Source organism: Zootoca vivipara, chromosome 5 (genome assembly GCF_965207765.1).
Source record: "Zootoca vivipara chromosome 5, rZooViv2.hap1.1, whole genome shotgun sequence".
Taxonomy (NCBI): domain Eukaryota; kingdom Metazoa; phylum Chordata; class Lepidosauria; order Squamata; family Lacertidae; genus Zootoca; species Zootoca vivipara.
This window is the reverse complement of record NC_142588.1, coordinates 12,472,770-12,495,344: the sequence shown is the minus strand read 5'-3', so window position 1 is coordinate 12,495,344 and position 22,575 is coordinate 12,472,770. Positions and strand designations below refer to the sequence as shown.

At 44.7% G+C, this 22,575-nt stretch overlaps 1 protein-coding gene across 1 annotated transcript in view; it reads left to right on the top strand.

Annotated features, from left to right (window-relative positions):
• Window positions 1–22,575, top strand: part of SYNPO2L (synaptopodin 2 like) — a 43,644-nt gene that overhangs the window by 6,642 nt on the left and 14,427 nt on the right. The window contains exons 2-3 of the mRNA XM_035138046.3: window positions 6,556–6,707; window positions 15,529–16,196. Coding sequence (XP_034993937.2) covers window positions 6,556–6,707; window positions 15,529–16,196 — 820 coding nt within the window. The remainder of the gene's footprint in view (window positions 1–6,555; window positions 6,708–15,528; window positions 16,197–22,575) is intronic.

The window sequence follows — 22,575 nt, the reverse complement described above, 5'->3', positions numbered from 1 at the left end:
TCTGCCATAACAAGTCTTTACAACCACAGGAGGCATATAACTCTCCAATGGTTTGACTTCATGTCTGAAGGCACACTCTTCCATTGTCTCCCGAGACAGACAGATGCCAACTAACCAAGTGGTGGTTCGAGCCCACCTAGGGATAGCTGTGGGCATTCCTGCACTGCAGGTTGTTGAACTAGGGTCCAACTCTACAGTTATATGATTCTATGATTTTGTTATCCTGTCACAGAGAACCCAATGATGTATTCTCAAAAGCCTTTCATCTGGTGTATTTAAATTTTCTTCCACCAGCAGTTCTGAAAGAGAGGTTCTAGAAAATCCTTTATTGTCAACATAATTGTCTCTGTGAATCAATCTGGTGAGATAGTACAGTATCTATCATGTCCTTGCATACTGCACTTCTTATCATGATATACATAAGATTTTTATAGATCTCTTTTATCAGAAATTTCCAGGATGATTGGATTAAATTGGATCATTAAATAATATCAGATTGCTTTTCTGCTTAAAATTGGACACTTGATGTGATCGTAACCACAATACTGTGAGCTGTTTTGTGAAACTAACAGAAACTCCAGTTGGAAATGGGACATACGAACTTGCTGTGAGTGAATGGATTTTTAAACTCCACTCATTGTGGCAGCTGCTGGTTCTGCTGAATTAGCCTTTTGGAGGAGTCAGGTTATGATACTTGACATATCCTTTCCATTCCAGTGGAACAGCTGTTGCTTAATACCTTTTCTCCTCACCAGTGCATTACGGACACATGTATTCATCCTTCCCTGTTTAATTATTCTGCTGCTCTCTGGCCTTCCTATAGGAAGAATGAGGATATTTCTATATATCAGGATTTCTGGCAAATAATAGTAATTGTTTCTTATTTGTAATGCATGGTCCATACACTGGTTGAGCATCTGTTGTGAAGATAGTGGTATCACACCCACCCCAGACCTTCCAATTGTCCCTATTTTCCAGGGACGTCCCTGATTTAGAGAAGCCATCCCAGTTTCTGATTGGATCTCAGAATGTCCCACTTTTCCATAGGATGTCCCTATTTTCATTGGAGAAATGTTGGAGGGTATGAATTATCTAACCTCTGAGCCAATCCTGTATAGGGAAGTTTTTTTTACTGTTTAAAGTTTTATTATGTTTTTATGTATGTTGGAAGCTGCCCAGAGTGGCTGGGGCAACCCAGTAAGATGTGTGGGTTATAAATAGTAAAATTGACATTATGGAATGGGACGTCCCTATTTTTATCAGAGAAATGTTGGAGGGTATGCCAGCCCTGCAATTTGCATCCATTGGGGAATCCAATTATTCTCTCACATAGTATATTCGTATCTATTAGGATGACTTATTTTCCACTGCTTGTGATGTTTAGGGAAGTTTTTAATGTTTGATGTTTTATCATGTTTTTAATATTCTGTTGGGAGCTGCCCTAATTGGCTGGAGAAACCCTGCCAGATGAGCGGGGTATAAATTTATTTATTTATTTATTTAGATGGGACTATGAGAAGGGGCTGGTTCACTCTTCTGAATTACAAACAGCAGCAGCTGAGCTTTTCAAACACCATGCAGCAAATATTAGATGGGATAGCAGAAGGCATTTTGGATCAGTTCAGTTTCTTGTGTGTGATTACACAGTATGTGATTACAGAGTCACATATAAACTCAGCCACAAGGTTTATTGCCAGCACACTTTGAAAAGTACTTTATGGTGCTGCACTTAGTGAGTTTAAGTGGGTCCTTACTGTTTGCTTCGTGGTTTATATCTAGGAAGATGTCTTTTGCACTGCTTGGAATGGCCATGCTGACCGGGATTGATTGGAGTTGTAGCCAAAAACATCTGGAGTTGTAATATGTGCAAAGCCCAAGATGTACAGTATGGGTTACTTTGAAAGTTTAAGGTACACATTATACTTTTAAATATAGTGTGAACTTTCATCCTCTCTTCCCATATCATCTTTTTCACTGATACCAGCCCAGGCTATAGTTTCAAAGAAACTGAGAACTAGTCAGTCAAGTTGTGTTGGCAATGTTACGTTCCAAGAGGGATTTATGAGTTTTTGAAAAGCTGCCTCTGGGAACAAGAACAGTTGGGAAGTCTTTCATCCTATTTTTAGAGTTTCTCCCTCTGTGTGGGGAGCTGGCTGTGAAGACAGAGAGTGGACTTTGTTGATTTTAGATGCCCGGGACACACAACATAGTTGGAGACTGCTTGGTAAATGAAGAGCTTTGCTGCAGTGTTTTTTCCTTGCTCAGTTACATACAAACTGGAGTTCCAGAATTACCATAAATCCTGGCATGGACTAAGCTGTGGTTAGGCCAGAGCACTCTGATCTGGCTCCAAGCTCCAGATTTCATAGCCATGGAGGTTGAGGGTTGCTAGGAGTACACTCCTGGAGTTCAAGATTCTTAAGAGACAAATTGGGTTTGCCATTGAATTCCTGTCAAGTGGTGTCCTGTCAAGTGGTGTTAACATGGGTAGGTTAGAGGCAGGAGCTGAATCCACTCGCTTCATTTTTCCTGACCCTCTGAAACAGCCTTTCAATATCATCTTTCCGTTGGTGAGATGTCATGAGTTAAAGTAATTCTAGCAGGAAACATCTTTAAACTGTTTTTTGGGATGGAAGAATTATTTAGAGAGAGAGAGAGAGAGAGAGAGAGAGAGAGAGACTTTCAATGGCCTTGCAATTTTAGGCTGTGTTTACTCTTGGGAGGGCCTTGCAATTGCATAGCTGCCAAGTTATCCCTTTTTTAAAGGGATTTTCCATTATGCTGAATAGGCTTCCTCGCGAGAAAAGGGAAAACTTGGCAGCTATGCAATTGGGTTGTTTAGATCCAATTTGTCAATGTGTGTGATTGGCACATGAGGATCCACACACTTCCGTTTTTTCACTGACCATTTCATTGCTTTGCTGCTCCTTGTCATCCATACCACTGGGTGGAGTTTGGTAGAAATATCCTGGGTATGTTTGGGATTTTTCTGTCTTCTCAATCATTCCTCCCCTAGTTATCGTACAAAATTTAAAAGCAGTTTGCTTGGTCTATTTTTTAAATTAAAAATATATTTGTTTTTGCTGAATTGAGACTGAATGGCTTTTGCCCTTTTGCTGTTAGGGTTTTAGAAATGGACTGACAGTGTAATCCTAGCAATGTTTACTCAGAAGTAAGCCCCGCTGGGTTCTTACTTCCAGCTTCCAGAATCCAGACTATCGCTATTTTGTGAGTCTGATACAACTGTATACCAACAAATTTAGGTTGCACAATTAAAGTGGATTTGGTGCTTTTGCACACACACACAAAAAAAACGCATCCCCCAAAATTCACAGAAAGTATGTGGTAAGAAAAGTTATGGGAATGTGCACTGGAAAATGTGTAATAAGGGTAATGATGGGCAATACCATGCAACGTCTGTGCAAACAAATTGGAATGAAAACTCAACAAACAGCAGTGTCATATAATCTCCACACAGATTTTTTGCAAACAAATGACTGCTTAATAAATAGGTTGTCTGGAGAAACACTTGGAACTCTGCAGCTAGTGTAGGCTGATCCTTCCCTACCATGCTGGGATACCGGTAGAGGGTTGTTAGCATGATCTTTAGTTCCAAATGACCCCCCCCCCCATTTATTTTTCTTAATTTTCAAATTATTATGGAACTACAGAAACATGTAAATAAAAACAAAAAATCAATAATATATCCAAATAAAAGCAGGGTATACAAAACCTAAACATATAACATAATAACATGATAGTAGAGTGAGAGGTAAAGATAAATGATCAATTCCTCTTTCTATTCTATAGATTAAAAAACTTTATTAGTGTGGTGAAGCACTCCACTCCTCAGGTTCAGGACTGAGTGGGTGGAAATCTCATTGCCAAACCCCCAAATCTGATAATTACCAGATTGCATGAGAGTGTTGGGGGGGGGGGAATCAGGTTTGGGAGAATTTTAATTTTAGCAAGGTGCTAAGAATTCCCCCTTAGAACTCATTGGCATGCATATTAGAATGCTGCCATTTTCAGGGGGTGACATCTAGATGTGTCCATCTACTTGCACAGCAGGATTTCTTCTTCCTCTCTTCCACCTGCACCCTTAAATTATGTGGGACCTTCCAGAGTAAATGGGGGTTTGAAGGTTGGAGGGAAGAGAAGAGGAAGGAGAAGTACTATTGTGTAAGTGGAATCCCATTAATGTAACATTGTATATCATCCAGAGAATGTCTGTTCTCCCCCTTTTTGGGCGGGTGGCATTGTGGGCAGGACCTCGGCCTCCCTGGTAAACTGGCCTATCGCAGGCCGGATCGTATTCCTGCTGCCAAATGGGCCAATGGCGGCAGGAGTTAGTGGGTGTTTCCCTGGGTGCGGGACCAACCAACCAATTGCGGCCCTTGGCACCACGCCCAGGGGAAGATTAAATGGCGCAGCTTTTCTGCCTTTCTCTTGCGCCCGTTTTCATGGATGGTTTAACCTTGCTATGGACAATGTCAGTTGCCTAATTTTTCAGGGTGCCGGGGAGGAATTTCCCCACCACCGCTTGGGTTTTCGCCTACCTCATAGCAATCGTCACAACTTTGTAAGGCAGATAGGCATTGGGTAAGCCTAGTTTTGGTTGGAAGGGTATCCTGTTAAAAGGATCCAGGAGGAGTGGATCCTGTCCATTGCCCAGACGGGGGCTAGGGCCATACCACTCCTCCAACAGGGACCACTTGGGGGATGCCCTGATTTGACGTAGGTCATAGGGTGTCCCATCGTCGTCGTCCCCCGTCGTCTTCACCCTTAGAAACACTCCCAGCAGATGGGCAGGAGTGACATGCATAGTTGCTTACCACACTGCCTATGTCCAAACCTCACATCTGTAACCAAATAAAGTTGTGGCCGTATTTGATCCTAAATCAATATCCTCTGTGGTGCACCTTAGGGAACAGGGTGGTCATGGGGCCTCGTTATGCAAATGAAAAGCTGATAGTCTATGGCTGTGTACACCCTCCATACATTTAAAGGACATCATTTCCCCCCAAAGAATCCTTCTGTAGTTCATTAAGAGTGCTGGAAATTGTAGCTCTGTGAAGGATAAGCTGTGGTTCGTAGGATGATTTGGTGTTTGTGCTTTAAAGGTATGGTGGATGCAGCATTCTTTGTGGAGAAATGTCTCCATGAAAGAGTTGTTTCTCTCCAAATATTGGGCTTCAGGCACCTTTTCTCCAGTCAATTACATTCTTCAAATACAAGCAGATACCCTCGTTCCAGCTTCTCCTAATGATAGCATCTCACATGAGTGTACATAGTTCTTTATTTTGTAATTTGCCTACAAACTGTAACCCAGAAAACTTGGTAAAATGAGGGAAGGAAACCAGATGGAAACTGCTCAGTTTTATAGGCGCAGGAGAGCCTGTTTGCTCTGTTGCTCTATTACTAGGTTTCATGTTCTCATTCCAGATTTTTTTTCTTTTCCAAATGTTAGAGGCAGAGGAAGGGCAAAGACTCTGGAAGGCCAGGATGATGGCATTTGTGCTGATGAATGTGGCAGATGGAATGAGCAATTTCTATTTTAAGATTGCAGGAAAAGCTTGGAGCTGATCCCCAGGGGCTGATAAAGGTTCAACAAGTGTCTAGACAGCTCATACCTCCCCCCAAAAAGATAGGCATTTCTTCCTTTTCCCTGCTCCTCCACTTTTCATGGGAGACACGGAGGCCCAGGATGTTATGCTAGGCTCATCATTAGCAACTATGCAGTTTTTAAAAAGTAGGGGTACATTGGAGGGAGGGGTTTGTTTTCATTGGGACCACAGCACACTGAGAGGGAAAGGCTAACCCTATCCTCCCCACGTCACCTAGGTCATGATGAAAGGGCCCCATTTGTTGCTATTAACTTCCAGCTGGCAGGAAGTGGAGTACCTGGTCTTGGCCAATGGGGGATGAGTATTTCCCATGCATTGAGAACACTGCCCCCCACTGTTGTGGTTGGGGAATTGCTAGAGCAATACAGTTTGGCAAAGGAAGACGGTTCTCATGTATGGCAATGTGGGTGGAAGGAAAGAATTGGGGTATTTGCAGCAGGTCCTTTGGATATATCAGCCCCACATTCACTCCAATTATTTGAGTGGAGTGTTACCTATCCCAATTTGACGTATGCTTTTAGGGTTGTAAGGAGAAAAGTCTTGGTACTGTGCTCAAGCTTAGGCCGTTTTTTCCCAGACTAGTCCCTTTGTGTGCAACATGTCCTTTCTATGTCGTTTCACGTTACTGAAGTTGCCCCTTGTGAGGGCTAGGTGTGAATGCCATGAGACGAGACACAGAGAGAGGACACACACAAGCAGCTGTCATCTGAGTTATGGTCTCCATATGCGGGGTTGGCATCAAAGATGGGGTTGTGGCCATGGGCTGAAGGGATATAGGTTGTGGCATAAGTGTGCCCCTTTCGTGCGCTGACCAATCCCCCTTTTCAGCTTTTCCATGATGGTAACTGTCATGCTGTTGGTATCCCTGTTGATAGCCCAGGAGGGAACATTTTCCTTCACCCTCTTTTCTCTGCTTTTCCCTTTTTAGATCCGTAAAAGAAGCAAAGCATGCCGTGGGGGCTTATGGGAAAATGATGAACTAGTATCCATCAATGGGAAATCATGTGCTGGCCTCTCACATGCCAGCGCCATGCAGATCATCGACTCCTCAAATGGCATCCTCAACATTGTTGTAAAAAGGTAAATGATAACAGCTGTTGGCTCTTGGTGTCATCTGAGCTCAGTGAAAAATACAGCACCCTGTTGCTGCATTCATGTAAATTCTGTCCTTTAAAAGTTAAGGTAGCACAAACTGATTTTGGCTAAATGTTCAATGTAATTATATATGTGAGTTCATATACCTTCCCAGCTATGCCTGTCCTGTGCTCCTACTTCAATCCAGAATGCATGCGTCATACGAAAATGGCTCCCCCCACTAACAGTACAGGGACTCTTTTTCATTATATGTAGTCTGGTTTAAAAAAAACAACAACCCAGAATGACTCATATTAGGCTTCTGGACATGTTGGACATTCAGAGTGTGACCAGGCTGGCTTGTTTAAAGGAAGATGTCAGACGCATAAGAAAAGCTTTCCTGCACCGTGTTCCAAGTGCCTGATGTCTCTTTTAAGCCACAGCTGTCTTGCCTTCTAATACAGCATTAGGACACTAGTGATCCTTGTGGCCTGAGCCCGTGTTGCATTGACATGCTATTATTGCACATTCAGTAGCTGAGAGCCTATTTTAAATTTGAAGCCAGCTACATGGAATGCTGCATGGGTAAATTCTTGCATGCTCAGCACTTAGTCTAAATAGGATCGATGTAATAGCATCATGTATCCAAGTTCTCATTCTGTAGGCTTATGGTTACTTTACTTTTATATTTTTTTATAATTGCATTGGAGTGCAGATTTCAAGAATATGTGAGGCTGGCAGGTAGGTAGGTAGGTAGATAAATACTGTAAATACATTGATCAACACCACACCAAAGACATATATGAAAACTTGGGAAAATAAGATAGAAGCTCTTATGGAGATTGTTAAGCAGTTAAAAAACAGAAAGCAAAATGTTAGGTTAAACTGTTTTCATATTTCAGGAAAGTAAGCAATGCTGTACCCAAATAACCTGTACCAAGACTGTTGCTATTTAACATATATATCAGGAGTAGGACGTGGACAGTGAGTGAGGAGAGAACCCCTGTGGGCTTGAGTCTTCTTCTTTGAATGCAGCTCCTTGTTTTGCTGATGAACAGGCCACCATGGCTGCCCTCTGGAAGCATGGAGATAAGCTGTTCAACAAAGAGTAGAAAAAAGTCCACTGAGCTAATGCAAACTCTTGAGCAGGCATCCCCAAACTTCGGCCCTCCAGATGTTTTGGGCTACAGTTCCCATCATGCTTGACCACTGGTCCTGTTAGCTAGGGATCATGGGAGTTGTAGGCCAAAACTCTGGAAGGCCGCAGTTTGGGGACGCCTGCTCTTGCGTGAAGCAGAGCAGCTCTTTAGATCCCAGCCACTCGGCTCAGTCAGCATGAGCCCATCTGGAAAATTTCATGGCTGTCAGTTGAGCCTTAGTTTAAAGTTGTGTTGCTGGCAACAGTGCCTGCATTATCACTAGCACTGCCAGTGCAGCCTGGACAGCCTTTTGCAGCCTTCTCTGGGCTGGAGTATGCTTGTGGGCCCTCTATTAAGAAAGATGTCCAATGTGTAAAGAATTTTATTCTGACACAAAGTCAGCGTTAATTAAAGGATAAGTTTGCCATGGGACACTGCCATGCAGGCTCATTTGTATAAAAAGTAAAGCAGTTAACAATTTTCTCATTTATCAAGTGTATGCAGCTTCTTTAAGTGTGTCACAACGACAATAAAGCAGAACACTGTAGGCCTATGCAATTTCAACCATTTTCACATAAGGTGGCACTATTTATTTTTAAAATGCATTGATCAGATCCGACCTAGATCATCTGGTACTTGCCCCTCCTGCTACTTGCATATATCTCAGTAGTGAATGTCAAATTTTGCACACACAAGAAGCCATGTTCAGTCCCCTGGCTCTCCAGTGGAAAGGACTGTGGGTAGCAAGGCTGGGAAAGACCTCTGGTTGTTTGCCAACACAGATGTGACCCAGGATCAGATTTCCTGATTACTTTTTAAAGCAGCAGTTGGGAAGCAGGGTGCTCTCATTTGGATTGGAATGACAGTGCTCAGGAAGGGGGCGTTGACACTTTTCCCAGGGTGCTGTCGGTGCCGCTTCTTAGGTCAAAACTGGAGCCCCCGGTTGCTGCTTTAAAGAGAGAGAAAATGTTGGGGAATTCAATTCTTCTCTCCCATGCTGTATGTATTTCAGCCTTGAGACATTGGAGAGTACTGCAAATGAAAGGAAACTATTAGTTAGATTGACCAATGGCCTGACTCAGTATTATCTACAAGACCCCAAACTTGCTTCCTAATTCCTTGAGAAATTTCTTTTCAAGTTGTACTTCAAACTTGAAAAGAATATTCTCAAGCAATTAGGATTCACTATACAAACTTGATAAAGACTTTATCAAGTTGAGATGTGCTTTTAACCAGTTTTTCTGTCTGAGTACGTATATTGTGTGTTTACTGTTTGTATGGTGTTTTGTTATTTGAAGTATTCTATAAAAGTTGTGTATAGTTTTTTGTCTTGTTTTTTCTATATGGGGACACTTATTATGCACTGTATCTAACCCAGTATAAGGCAGCTTCATATTTCTCTTCTATTAAGAACTAACAATTCTCCAAGCATCCAAGGGCCATAGCTGCCAAGTTATCCCTTTTTTTAAGGGATTTTCCCTTATGCTGAATAGGCTTCCTCGCGAGAAAAGGGAAAACTTGGCAGCTATGCCAAGGGCATTGTGCATTTTCTCTGTTTCCCATCCAACACCATTCTTGCAGGGTTTATTTTTATTTTTTTTATTTTAAAGAAGATTGATAAATATTAAAATCAACAAACAAATAAATTTATATCTCACTTTTCTGATAACTGAAGCTAACAACTGATGGATAATAGATATGCTGAGACCACACTCTTTGTTGTGTATTGAGTCAAAGGATTTTATATCTGTATTATTATTGTCTGTATTTGCATTAGGATAAAGTAACTGCCTTTTGGTTCCAGAGGGTACAGCTACTATTGGTTCATTTAAGCTGCTGTATTTGGATCCTCTGTCTTATTGGTTTCCTCCAAAAGGCAGCACTGTGATTGCTTGATATTGTTCCCTCCAAAATGTATCCCTTCCTAGCTAGTCCCCTGTCCCTATAAATGTAGCTTTCCTCTCCTCAGTCTTCAGTCTTGTTCACTTTAATAAAGAGCTGTTACTAGAGAACTGTCTCCAGCATGTTTTGTCAAGAGAGCTGAAATCACAAACCCCACGTCACAACAACTGGTGACGAAGGTGGGATCCGGAATGCTGAGGAGCGGTTAAACACAACCCTGCCTCAGAGTCCGGATTGCAGCTGAGAACAAGACTCACTGGCCAGCTGAGAAGACGACCCTGCCCGCTAGGACAATGGGGAGTCCAAGGGTATTGGAGCCCTTCCAGCCATCAGAGCCCCACACCTGGGAAGACTACGTCGAACGCTTCGAGTTCTTTGCAGTGGCTCAAGGGATCACCGATGCCAGCAAAAGAAGGGCCACATTCCTGAGCTACTGTGGGCCCGAGACCTTCAAGCTGGCCAAGGCATTACTTGCTCCAGCGAAGCTGAGTGAGACATCTCTCAAAGATATTCTTGCCTGCCTAACAAGCCACTTGGCGCCTACTGAGACCAAGATGGCCCGGCGGATGGAGTTCCATAAGAGGCAGCAGCATGCTGGGGAGTCTGTATCCACATTTCTGGCTGAACTCCGGAAGCTCGCTCAGCACTGCGGCTTCCAAAATCTGGAAGAGACTCTCCTGGATCGGTTTATTGGTGGTCTGAGCAGCAAGAAAGCCAGAAGACGCATCGTGGCTAAAGAAGAGGTTACCCTTGCTTCAGCCTTGAAAGAGGCCACCGCCACAGAGAATTATGAAAGAGAGGAGCTTGATGCCAGTCGCAAGGCCACTAAGCCACAGATAGAAGTTGCGCATGCCATGGACGAGCTAGAGGCTACTCCGAGCCAGAGCCCAGTCCGTGGGGTCGAGTCGGTGCGTCAGGCCTGCACAGTGCACAGAGATCGCCGAGGCAGTTGCCCAGGTTGTGGCGGAAACCATGAAAGGAAGAGTTGGCGTTTCAGGGATGCTATCTGCTGGACGTGCCGAAAGACGGGTCACATCGCCAGGGTCTGTAGATCGGCGGCGTCGGGAGCGACAGGAGCACCTAGACTGGAGCATCGCAGACCGCCCACAGCAACTCGTTTTCTAAAGGACTGCCACTACGTAACGGAGATCAACGGGAGGGCCGTGCAGTTTCCAGCGCAAGGCAAGGCACACGTCAAGGTGAAGATTGAGGGTCAGCAGTGCGACATGGAGGTGGACTCCGGATCCGCATTCACCATCGTGTCGGACCAGACCGCGAAGACATTCTTCCCCAGGGATAAGTTGCCCCCTCTGGAGCCCTTTCCGGCAACCTTGCAGTCGTACTCAGCAGGCCGCATCCATGTTATGGGAATGTGTGCCGTGAGAGTACAGTTCCGGGACAAACAGGCTGTACTCAAACTGGTGATTGCGAAGGGCAGTCGCCCCAGTCTCCTGGGCACTGACTGGTTCCCTGCCCTGGGACTGAGTATCTCAGGGCTTAATTCAATCCAAACCTGCCCTGAGATGAGCGAGGTATTATGCAAGGAATTTGCTGGTCTCTTTAATGGAAAACTGGGTTGTTATAAAGGGCCCCCAGTTGACTTCGAGTTGGACCCCGGGGTGGCTCCAATCCGACTCAAACCAAGGCGAGTGCCATTTGCACTGCAACCCAAGATCGAGGCAGAGCTGGATAAATTGGTCAAGCAGGGAGTTCTCTCACCCGTGGACTCTGCTAAGTGGGAGACTCCAATCGTCACACCCCTTAAAGCAAATGGGGAAGTCAGGATATGTGCAGATTACAAATGTACTATCAATAAGGCACTCAGGGGAAACTCATACCCCATTCCAGTCGTATCACATCTGTTGGCTAAACTGGCTGGGGGCAAGGTGTTCGCCAAAATTGACCTGGCACAAGCTTACCAACAGCTGCCAGTAACCCCACAATCAGCGGAAGCACAGACTATTGTCACACATAAAGGGGCGTTCAGAGTTAACAGATTACAGTTCGGAGTTTGTGTGGCCCCAGGGATTTTTCAAGGGCTCATGGAACGCCTGTTAAGAGGTCTGCCGGGGGGTCTTGCCATTTTTTGATGATGTTTTGATTGCTGGAAAAGACCCACAGGAACTGGTTGCGCGTGTCCGTGCAGTGTTGCTCAAGTTCAAGGAGGTGGGGTTGCAACTGAAAAAAGAAAAATGCAGTTTTGGGGTGCCAACTGTGGATTTCTTGGGGTTTAAAATTGATGCATCAGGCATCCACCCCACAGATGCTAAGATTAAGGCCATCATCGAGGCACCACGACCACAGAACAAGACGGAGTTGCAGTCATTCCTGGGACTTATTAACTTTTATCATTCGTTCTTACCCCAGAAAGCTTCGGTAGCTGAACCATTACATAGACTATTGCAGAAAAAGAATGTGTGGCGATGGGGGCGGGAGCAGCAGAAGGCTTTTGACTCCTTGCGAGGAATGCTGAGTAGCAGGAGCGTCCTTGCTCATTATGATGAGTCAAAGCCGCTGGTCCTGGCATGTGATGCCTCTCAATACGGTCTGGGGGCTGTGCTGAGTCATAGGGAACCGGATGGGTCGGAAAAGCCCATCTCTTTCTATTCCCGTATGTTGTCGCCCACAGAGCGCAACTATGCTCAAATTGATAAAGAGGCACTGGCTATTGTGTCCGGAATCAAAAGGTTCTATGATTATTTGTACGGTCGCCATTTCTCCATTGAAACGGACCACAAACCACTGTTAGGGTTGTTCAACCCAAACAAACAAACGCCACAAATTCTCTCCCCCAGAATGTTGCGTTGGTCAATATTCCTGAATGGGTTCCAGTACACCTTGACCCATGTGCCGGGGAAACAGTTGTGCCATGCTGATGCGCTGAGTCGATTGCCCCTTCCTGGCGGGAGCAATGAGAATCCTGCTCCGGCGGAGCACATTATGATGCTAGAAACACTTCCGGGGGCTCCTGTAACAGCTACGGATATAGCTGAGAAAACTAGGAAAGATGCTGTTCTCTTCCGTGTGCTCACTTGGGTGGGGAGGGGGTGGCCAGGTGGTCCGCATGAAGAAAAATTCAGGCCTTATGCGACAAGGCAGCACGAATTGTCCATGCATAAGGGTTGTCTCCTATGGGGAGATAGGGTGATCATCCCAGCACCACTGAGAAACAGGGTTCTTGAGACGCTTCACATGGGACACCCGGGAATGGTCAGGATGAAGTCGCTAGCCCGATGTTATGTGTGGTGGCCTGGAATGGACCAGAACATAGAACAATGGGTACGAACATGCAAGGCATGCCAAGAGGTGCGGCCAGAAGTGGCCAGAGCACCAGTCCACTGGTGGGAGCAGTCCAGGACTCCCTGGAGCCGGCTGCACATAGATTTTGCTGGGCCATTCCAAGGGAAGGTCTTTTTGGTTATCGTTGATGCATATTCCAAATGGTTAGAAGTGGCGATGGTCCCTAGCATGGCATCAGCTGCCGTAATCAAGGTGTTGAGGCAGCTGTTTGCTACCCACGGGTTACCTGAGACCATTGTATCAGATAATGGGGCAGCTTTTGTATCCCAAGAATTCAGGGCATTCTTGGCTGATAGCTTTATAAGAGGGGTCACATCCGCGCCCTTTCACCCATCCTCCAATGGGCAGGCTGAGCGCATGGTAAGAACAGCCAAAGAATCCATTGCGCGCTTAATGGAGGGTAACTGGTCGGCTCGCATTGCGCGAATGTTATTTTTGCAGCATGCGACGCCGTGTACTGCGACGGGCAAGTCGCCAGCCGAGCTGCTCTTAGGTAGAAGACTGGTAACGGTGCTGGATTATGTCCACCCAGATAAAATGCCAAACCGTAATTCAAGAGCAACCCCCCAGGCTGAGACTGACACAACAAGGTATCTCGCCCCTGAAGATCTGGTCTGGGTGAGGAACTATTCACGAGGTCCGCGGTGGGTGGCCGGTGTGATCACCCGGGCTAGTGGACCTGTGTCCTATTATGTGACCTTGGAAAATGGGCAAGTTTGGAAGAGACATATAGATCAGCTGAGGCGCCGGGCGCTCAGCAGGGAGGAGTCAGATAATTCATCCCTGGCTAATGACGCACAGCTGCGAGACCAGAGTGAAGATGGCCCAGAGGTGCAGTCACCAGGGGCTTCAGCAAATGAACCAGGGTCTGCTAGTCCTCAGGATGACGAGGTACAGGTCGGGGACCCTGAGATGTCTGGGACTCCATCTGTTCCTGATGAAACCCCTATAGCAGCCCCTCCACCACAGGTAACACCCAATCCAGAACCTGCAACACCTGTTGTCAGGAGATCAGGTAGAAGTTGTAGGACCCCACAGTACCTGAGGGATTACGTCTGCTGTGCTCACTAGGGGGGGAGGGGTGTTGTGTATTGAGTCAAAGGATTTTATATCTGTATTATTATTGTCTGTATTTGCATTAGGATAAAGTAACTGCCTTTTGGTTCCAGAGGGTACAGCTACTATTGGTTCATTTAAGCTGCTGTATTTGGATCCTCTGTCTTATTGGTTTCCTCCAAAAGGCAGCACTGTGATTGCTTGATATTGTTCCCTCCAAAATGTATCCCTTCCTAGCTAGTCCCCTGTCCCTATAAATGTAGCTTTCCTCTCCTCAGTCTTCAGTCTTGTTCACTTTAATAAAGAGCTGTTACTAGAGAACTGTCTCCAGCATGTTTTGTCAAGAGAGCTGAAATCACAAACCCCACGTCACAACACTCTTAATATGCACAGTTGCGGTTGCCTCATTTCAAAAAGGAGCTGGAAAAGATTCAGAAAAAGGGAACTAAAATGATCAAGGGGCTTAGAGCAACTCCCCTGTGAGGAAAGGTTACATCATTTGGGGTGTTTTGATTTAGGGGGGGGGAGTGAGCAAATGGGGAGATTATAGAGGGGTATAAAATTATGAATCGGGTGGGGAAAGTGGATGGAGAGATTTCCACCCCACCCTCTCTCACCTTACTAGAACCAAATCCTGTGACAAATTAATATGTGTGCACATAAATGCACATTTTTGTATACTGATTTGAGGGCTTGGGAGGGATTTTTTGGACAATCAAATGGTGTATAAATTTTATGAAATATAGTGAAAATAATATACAGAAATCCATTTTATTATTGAAAAATGCCATGCAAAAATGTGCAGACTAGGGAAAATTACCTACATGTGTATATTAGGTGTTATTCCAGCTATAACGCTGATGAATTTTCATTATGACTTTATTTATTTTCATTCTCTTGCAAACCAATATGGAAAATTGAACTTAAGATTAGAAAAAGGAAAAACAGAGAGAAACTGAAACTAATAGATTCACCCAGTACTATTAACAAGCCATATTTCATCCTAAGAGGTTAAACTTCTTCATGAGAGTCCAATGGATGCATAACTAAATACCTTTCCGATTTTTGCTTAATTTGTATGAGTGGCCTTCTGACTGCAATATATAGGAAGTTGGGGATTTACTCATATCTTCGATAGCCATTGTGTGACATATTTTCATAATTTCCTCTTGAGATAATAGTCCGTAATTGGCTAATTATCGATAACACAGTTTTGTGAGACAGAAAGATAGCAGAGAAATCTATCTGCCTACGAACAAATTCTTAGCTGCGTTGCTCACATTTCCTAACCATAAACTGACTTTACTTCTCAAGTGGGCTATACTGGAGATTCTGCACGGGATCCAGATAACTGCATCAGATATTCATCTGTTGCTTTGTGTGTAACTTTCCCAGAATCTCTTACTGTATTTTCTTCTTCTTTCCTACAGGGCACTTAGTGGGGACCCATCTGTTGATGGGCTCCTGCGTTCCCCTTCCCCCCGGCAACTGCAAGTGCCCTCACCAACTCCTCCGCTCAGCCGGGCCTCCCAGTTGCGCAGTCCTGAACCGGCCATTCCCCCTGCTGCCCTGCAACCTGAGCAGCAGCCCCGACGGCAGCAGCCCCTGGAGAACATAACCTCACCCCCTGATAGCGAAGCGTACTATGCCGAGACCGACAGTGACGCTGATAACATTGCCCAGGAAAAGCACCGGAGAGCTCGCAAGAAGAGCCCCCGTTCTCCCCCAGGGGGGCCAAACAATAAAGCGGGTGAGCCGCAGGATGAAGTGTCACTTTCCGAGCTGAGCGGGTACGACAGCACCCCCGAGGCAACAGCGCAAGTTGTAGAACGTGGAGAAAACCACAGCGGCGTGGCCAAGAGGGAGATAGTGTGCCAGCCGGGAAGTCGCACTGACACCCCCTTCTCAGAGAGTGAAGCTTTGCTACTGCAGCCACCCTTACCTGAAGACAGAGAGCCTTCCCCAGAGGCTATGCTCCTCCCACATGCAACTAAGAACATTCGAGCAGAGAGGCACCTCATCCCTATGATAGGGCCTGTGGAGCACCCCGTCGATGAAGACCTGACCACCTCCTATGCAGAGAAAGCCAAAGAAGCCAGTAAGTGTTCCTGGCAGACCTGCTTCCTTCTCCCCTCTCCCCTCCCCGACCCTCTCCTATTTGCTATCCTAACCAGACATGCAGAATTTACATGTTATATTTCATTTTAGCTATTGTTGATCTTAATCATATTTTTACTATTCCAATAGTTGTTTATAACTGGTTTATAGCAATTTTAAAAAATGTTTTACTTGATATTGTTCTCAACCACTTAGAGGTGTGTTTTATACATTTTGCTAAATATATAAATGTTTGTTAATTCCTACACATGGAAAGGGACCACAGTATGAGAACTGGCTTTCAAAACTACCTTTGTCAGGCACAAACAATGGTCAACCACATGTCCAAAAAAGCCTTGCCCAAAGTCTAGTTTACTGTTGAAAATTTAGATCTCTGAGTCTTCTTCAGAGTCCTCCTGGGGTGCTGCTGCTTTTGCTGCCAAATGATGTTATGGCCCTGCTTCTGGGATGACCTCCAAGTTGTGAGTGGTGCTCCTCGTAGATTGCAGCTGGCCTGACTCATTTAGCTTGCTGCTCAGTGATACAATGCCTTGGACTGGGTAAATGATGTCAGCAAAGGAGCGCTGGGTCAGTGGTGATTTCTGCTCAGTAAGTCAGCTCAAGCAGTGACTCAGCAAGATGACAGCAGTGACTTCTTCTGTTTGGGTGGGGCGTAATCAACTTAATGTAGTTCCCCCAATAAAGCAATAAAAATCAAAGAAAATGTGATGATATGCATGCTTTATAATACAAATTTATATCAGGTTTAGATCATATCTAGTCCAGAATCCACTTCGTTCAGATATAACACTAAAGATGGTTTGGCATTATGTGAATGATCCTCATGCTCACATGCTCCCCCTTCCCTCCTCCACCTATAAGGAGGTGACCAGAAGCTTTCACTTCCAGTTTTTTAAAATTCTATGTGGCTACCATTGTGTCCAAATCTAGGCAAACTGTGGTTAGTCTTAACTATGGTTTAGTAGAACAACCCCCCCAAAAAACAGTGGTTTATGAATTTGACTTGTTTATCTAAACAAGAGATAACCCTCAGTTATTCAAAAATGGTAGTAAAAACTTCTGATATTTTAATGACTGTGCCAGAGAAGAAGAAAAGGAGAAGGAACCCAAGGTTCACCCATATAACACTAGACCAGGCATCCCCAAACTGCGACCCTCCAGATGTTTTGGCCTACAACTCCCACGATCCCTAGCTAAGAGGACCAGTAGTGAGGGATGATGGGAATTGTAGTCCAAAACATCAGGAGGGCCGAAGTTTGGGGATGCCTGCACTAGACCATAGTTCAGTGTTATGTCTGAATCCAGTCAATGAGTTATATCAGTTAAATTGTCATCTGAGTGATCTGTGTACATTGCACAGTCGATCAGAAATGATACTGTTGTTTACCATATTTTTCTGTGTATAAGACTAGGTTTTTTTCCTTTAAAAATATGTCAAAAATGGGGGGGGTTCCTTATACATGGGGGCGTCTTATAAACGGAAAGTTGGTTTTGAACTGTTACGGTTACATGCAGTCCGCAGCAGCCTTTCTTGCGTTTTTCAGTGTTTGGTTTACTGGTATACACAACCCGCAATTCTAGTGTTGATTTATTCACCTTTTCCCCTTATTTTGTGGATGAACTTTTATACAGCAGTAGCAGTCGCTCCTTCACCTTTTAGGTATTTGCAGCTTGGGAGGGCTCATTGCTAGCCCCTGACCTGCCACCCTTGCTTTACACAATTGCCACCCCAAGCCTTTTAAAAAAGGCGTGGAGAATCTCTGGCCCATGCTCCAAATTTGGCCGACCAAGTCTCCCTATTTGCAAGGCCATTTCCCCCAAACAATGCCCACCAGCCCATACCTGACATCATATGTGACATCAGGTGTACAGCAGGTAGAGATGTAGCTGCAGACAGCAGGACTGGACCTCCCCCAAGCACAACAGCTGATTCACAAGTAGTTCAATTCTGTTTGGTTTGGATGTTTTGGAAGGGAAACTAACCGGTACAGTGGTACCTCGGTTTATAAACACAATTGGTTCCGGAAGTCTGTTCATAAACTGAAGCGTTCATAAACTGAAGCGAACTTTCCCATTGAAAGTAATGGAAAGTGGATTAATCTGTTCCAGATGGTCCGCGGAGTACTTAAACTGAAGTGCTCATAAACTGAAGCGAATTTTCCCATTGAAAGTAATGGAAAGTGGATTAATCCGTTCCAGACGGGTCCGCAGAGTACTCAACCTGAAGCGTACTTAACCCGAAGCATGGGTGTAATTGGTTCCGGAAGTCTGTTCATAAACTGAAGCGTTCATAAACTGAAGCGAACTTTCCCATTGAAAGTAATGGAAAGTTAATTAATCCGTTCCAGATGGGTCTGCGGCGTTCGTAAACCGAAAATTCGTAAACCGATGTGTTCATAAACCTAGGTTCCACTGTACTACCAAACCTTGTAGGATTGAACCCTCTGTGCATCAGTTGAGTGGGACCGCCCAGCTGCCAATCACCTGACTTCACTTTAACACTTGTCAAAGTGGGGGAGATTTTATTTTATTTTGTTAAGAATCAAATTTCAGAGTCAAGAGCTGAGTGATCTACACTGCAATCCTATATGTGTTTAGTCAGGAGTAAGTTCCGCGGGACTTACTAATAGGTAAGTCAGGCAAACCTAAATTGCCAGCCCAGGAGCTTTAGCCACCTTTGATGGAGTATTTTTCTCTTTTGAATAATGCACAGCCATGAGGCCAATGCTGAGCAAGGCAAGGCATACCCAGCTGTTCTCTGCTATTTGATAGTCCTAGCAGTGGGTGAGCAAAGTCTTGCATCATTGCTTATTTTCTTAGGCAGAGTCAGAAGTGTCCTAGGGCCAGATTATTTCCTATGGAGCATGCCTGCATGGTTTTGGCACTATGGAGTATCCCTGCATGGTTTTCGCACATGGGTTACACATATAATACTTATCTGTAGTACTTATCTGTAGTTATACTTTGAAGAGTGAACCATTCATTCTTCACCCCTCCAATCCTGAGCTGTAATGCAGAAACAATCCCTCAGCAGGAGTAGAGAGGAAAAGAAACACCCAGCTGCTCTTTATTCATTTTGGACTTAGGTTGAATTCCGAAAAGACAGAAGAACTGTTTCGGGGGGGCAGGGTGTGTGCAGGTGTGGGGGGACTCCTTGGTCCTGAATGGGGTAACTGTGCCCATGAAGGACCAGGTGTGCAGGCTAGGAGTAATTCTGGACTCACAGCTGTCCATGGAGGCACAGGTCCAGAGCAGCTGTCTATCAGCTGCATCTGGTATGCTGGCTGAGACCTTTCTTGTCTGCACACTGTCTCACCAGAATGGCACACGCCCTGGTTATCTCCTGTTTAGACTACTGCAACATGCTCTAAGTGGGACTACCTTTGAAGATGGCTCAAGCACTACAACTAATCCAGCTAGACTGGTGACTGGGAGTGGCCCCCGAGAGGCTATAACACTGGCCCTAAAACATCTACATTGGCTCCCAGCAGGGCCGTCTTTACCCTATCCAGCGCCTGGTTCAAAGATCCCTCCAGCGCCCCCGTTCCCCAGAGTTGCTGACCTTTTACACCGCTGCCGCCGGCAGTTTTGCGGGGCTGGAGGAGGCAGGCAGCGGCTGTAGAGCGGCTCCTCTGGCAGGGAAGAGGCGGAGGCTCCGGGCGCAGCACTGCTTCGGCGGGCAAGGGCGCTGCGCACAGCCTCTGCCTCTTCCCTGGTGCCCATGCCTCGGTGGCCATGGCAGGCGGAGGCTCGGGGCGTGGTGCTGCTTCAGCGCGGTGGGCAAGGGCGCTGCGTCCAGCCTCCGCCTCTGCCCTGGCGCCTGTGCCTCAGTGGCCATGGCAGGTGGAGGCTCGGGGCACGGCGCTGCTTCAGCGTGGCAGACGAGGGTGCCGCGTCCAGCCTCCACCTCTTCCCAGGCACCCTCCAGAACTCGGCAGGAACTTGGTGCCCTGCTTCCCCGAGCCACTTGCCTCTATGGGCAAGATGCCCCTGGCTCCCAGTATGTTTCTGAGCATCATTCAAAGTGTTGTTGCTAACCTTTAAATCCCTAAACAGCTCAGCCCTGCATACCTGCAGGAGCATTTCCATCCCCATTTTTCAGCCCAGACACGGAGTTCCAGCTCCGAGGGTGTTCTGCTGGTCCCTCACTGCAAGAGGTGAGGTTACAGGGAGCCAGGCAGATGGCCTTCTCGGTAGTGGCACCTTCCCTGTGGAATGCCCTCCTGTCAGGTGTCAAGGAATAAAGAACTATAAAACTTTTAGAAGACATCTGAAGGCAGCTCTGTACAAGGAAGTTTTTAGTGTCTGATCCTGTTTTAGTGTCTGATACTTTTTTGTTCGGAGTCACCAAGAGTGGCTGGGGCAACCCAGTTAGATGGGTGGAGTATACTACTACTACTACTACTACTACTATTAATATTAATATTATTAATATTAATATTACTTTACTAGGACACAGCTTAGGTGGGCACACACTGTTTCCCCTGTATTCACACAGTACATTTGTTACTGTGGCTGATACTTCATGCACTCGATTATATGTAACATTCAGGCCTAGATGAGACAGTTTATTTATGGTTTTTTTTCTTTAGTGACAGTCTGAATCATGAGAGCTATATACAGTGGGAGGGTTGTTTCTCTCTCTGAAACATTAAGTACACTGAGTATTTTCTTTTCTTTCATGTTTGATGCTATTAAATCGAATGGGGGTGAAGGTTTTATAGACTAGATGACCTTTCCAACTCTACAGTTCTATGGTTCTATGATATTTGGGCAGGGGGAGCTAATCTTTGTGTTTATTTTGCTCAAGGAGGCTTAGTTTCATCAGAATCAAGTATAAACTTCCAGAGTTAATGCAAAATACATTACTGTACTTTTGTTAAATGGGCCACCATAACTGCTAGAGAACCATGAAAATTTGTGTCCTGGGCTTCTTAGTCTCATCTACCTACCGGTATGTACGTACTATCTGGAACCAAAGTGGCAATTGGTTGCCAGATGTGATCCCCCCCAGCTCTCCCATCCCACTAGCATATTGAGCAACCCCACCCAACCTTGTGGACAGTAGGATCTAGAAACAATCTAGATTAAAAGCAACATGTTGAGATGGGAGTGGTGGGAAGTAAAATTAAAGGAGAAATAACAAGAAAGAGGATAGCATAGAAATATGAGTAATTTAGAACAGAAATTTTATTTTATGAGGAATTTAAAATAGAGTTTAGGTTATTGAAAAATGGTAAAAAATATGAGATATGAAAACTGCTAAAGAAGATTTTAAATTGAAAATCAGTAAAGGGGTGTGTGTCAAGGAAGTCCACAAGGTAATGACTAGCAAACAAGATGATAAGCAATATGTATTTGTATTTTTCTTTTTTCTTTTTCTGTTTTTAATTTGTTTGTTATATTTGTTTTAAGTGTGTATCAATAAAATGAATAATTTTTTGAAAGAAATAAAATAATCCCCCTCTCCAATTAATTCTATTTGTACAACATGCAGTGACTAGCTATTCAGGCATAATGATAAACAAGTAATAATAAGCAGTCTGTTTACAGGGTTGTCAGCTTTTGATTTCAAAAATTCTGGGACCTGGCTGAGGCCAGGGTTGGGTCCAAGCGTAGAGCATAGAAGATTTGCTGCGTCCAAGAGAATAACAATAGTTTCCTATTAATTTTTTTGTAGCATAGTTTATGTTCATTTTCATCTTTAAACTGTTTAAATGGTTGCATTAAGGTAAACCAGAGCAGCACACGGAAACACCGTTTACCTTCCCGCTGTAGCAGTACCTATTTATCTACTTGCACTTTGACGTGCTTTCGAACTGCTAGGTTAGCAGGAGCTCGGACTGAGCAACGGGAGCTCACCCCGTCGTGGGGATTCGAACTGCCAACCTTCTGATCAGCAAGCCCTAGGCTTAGAAGACATCTAAAGGCAGCCCTGTTTAGGGAAGTTTTTAATGTTTGAAGTTTAGTGTTCTGTTGGGAGCTGCCCAGAGTGGCTGGGGAAACCCAGCCAGATGGGTGGGGTATAAATAATAAAATTATTATTATTACTATTATTATTACTATTATTAATAATAGTTAAAATGTTGTTTAAATTAAGTTATATTATTGAGTCAAGAAGAAGAAGAAGAAGAAGAAGAAGAAGAAGAAGAAGAAGAAGAAGAAGAAGAAGAAGAAGAATTATAATTGTTGAATCATTATGCAAAATATTGTGGAAGCTGTATAAGAGGATTTCAATTAGGCTCGGGAAGGGAGGGACGGGGAAGTCGATGTTAAGATATTATCAAGATCTTGCTTTATATTTTTCTTTTTGCTTTTTTTGATGTTTTTTTCTTTTTTCTTTTTTCTATTTTTTGTTT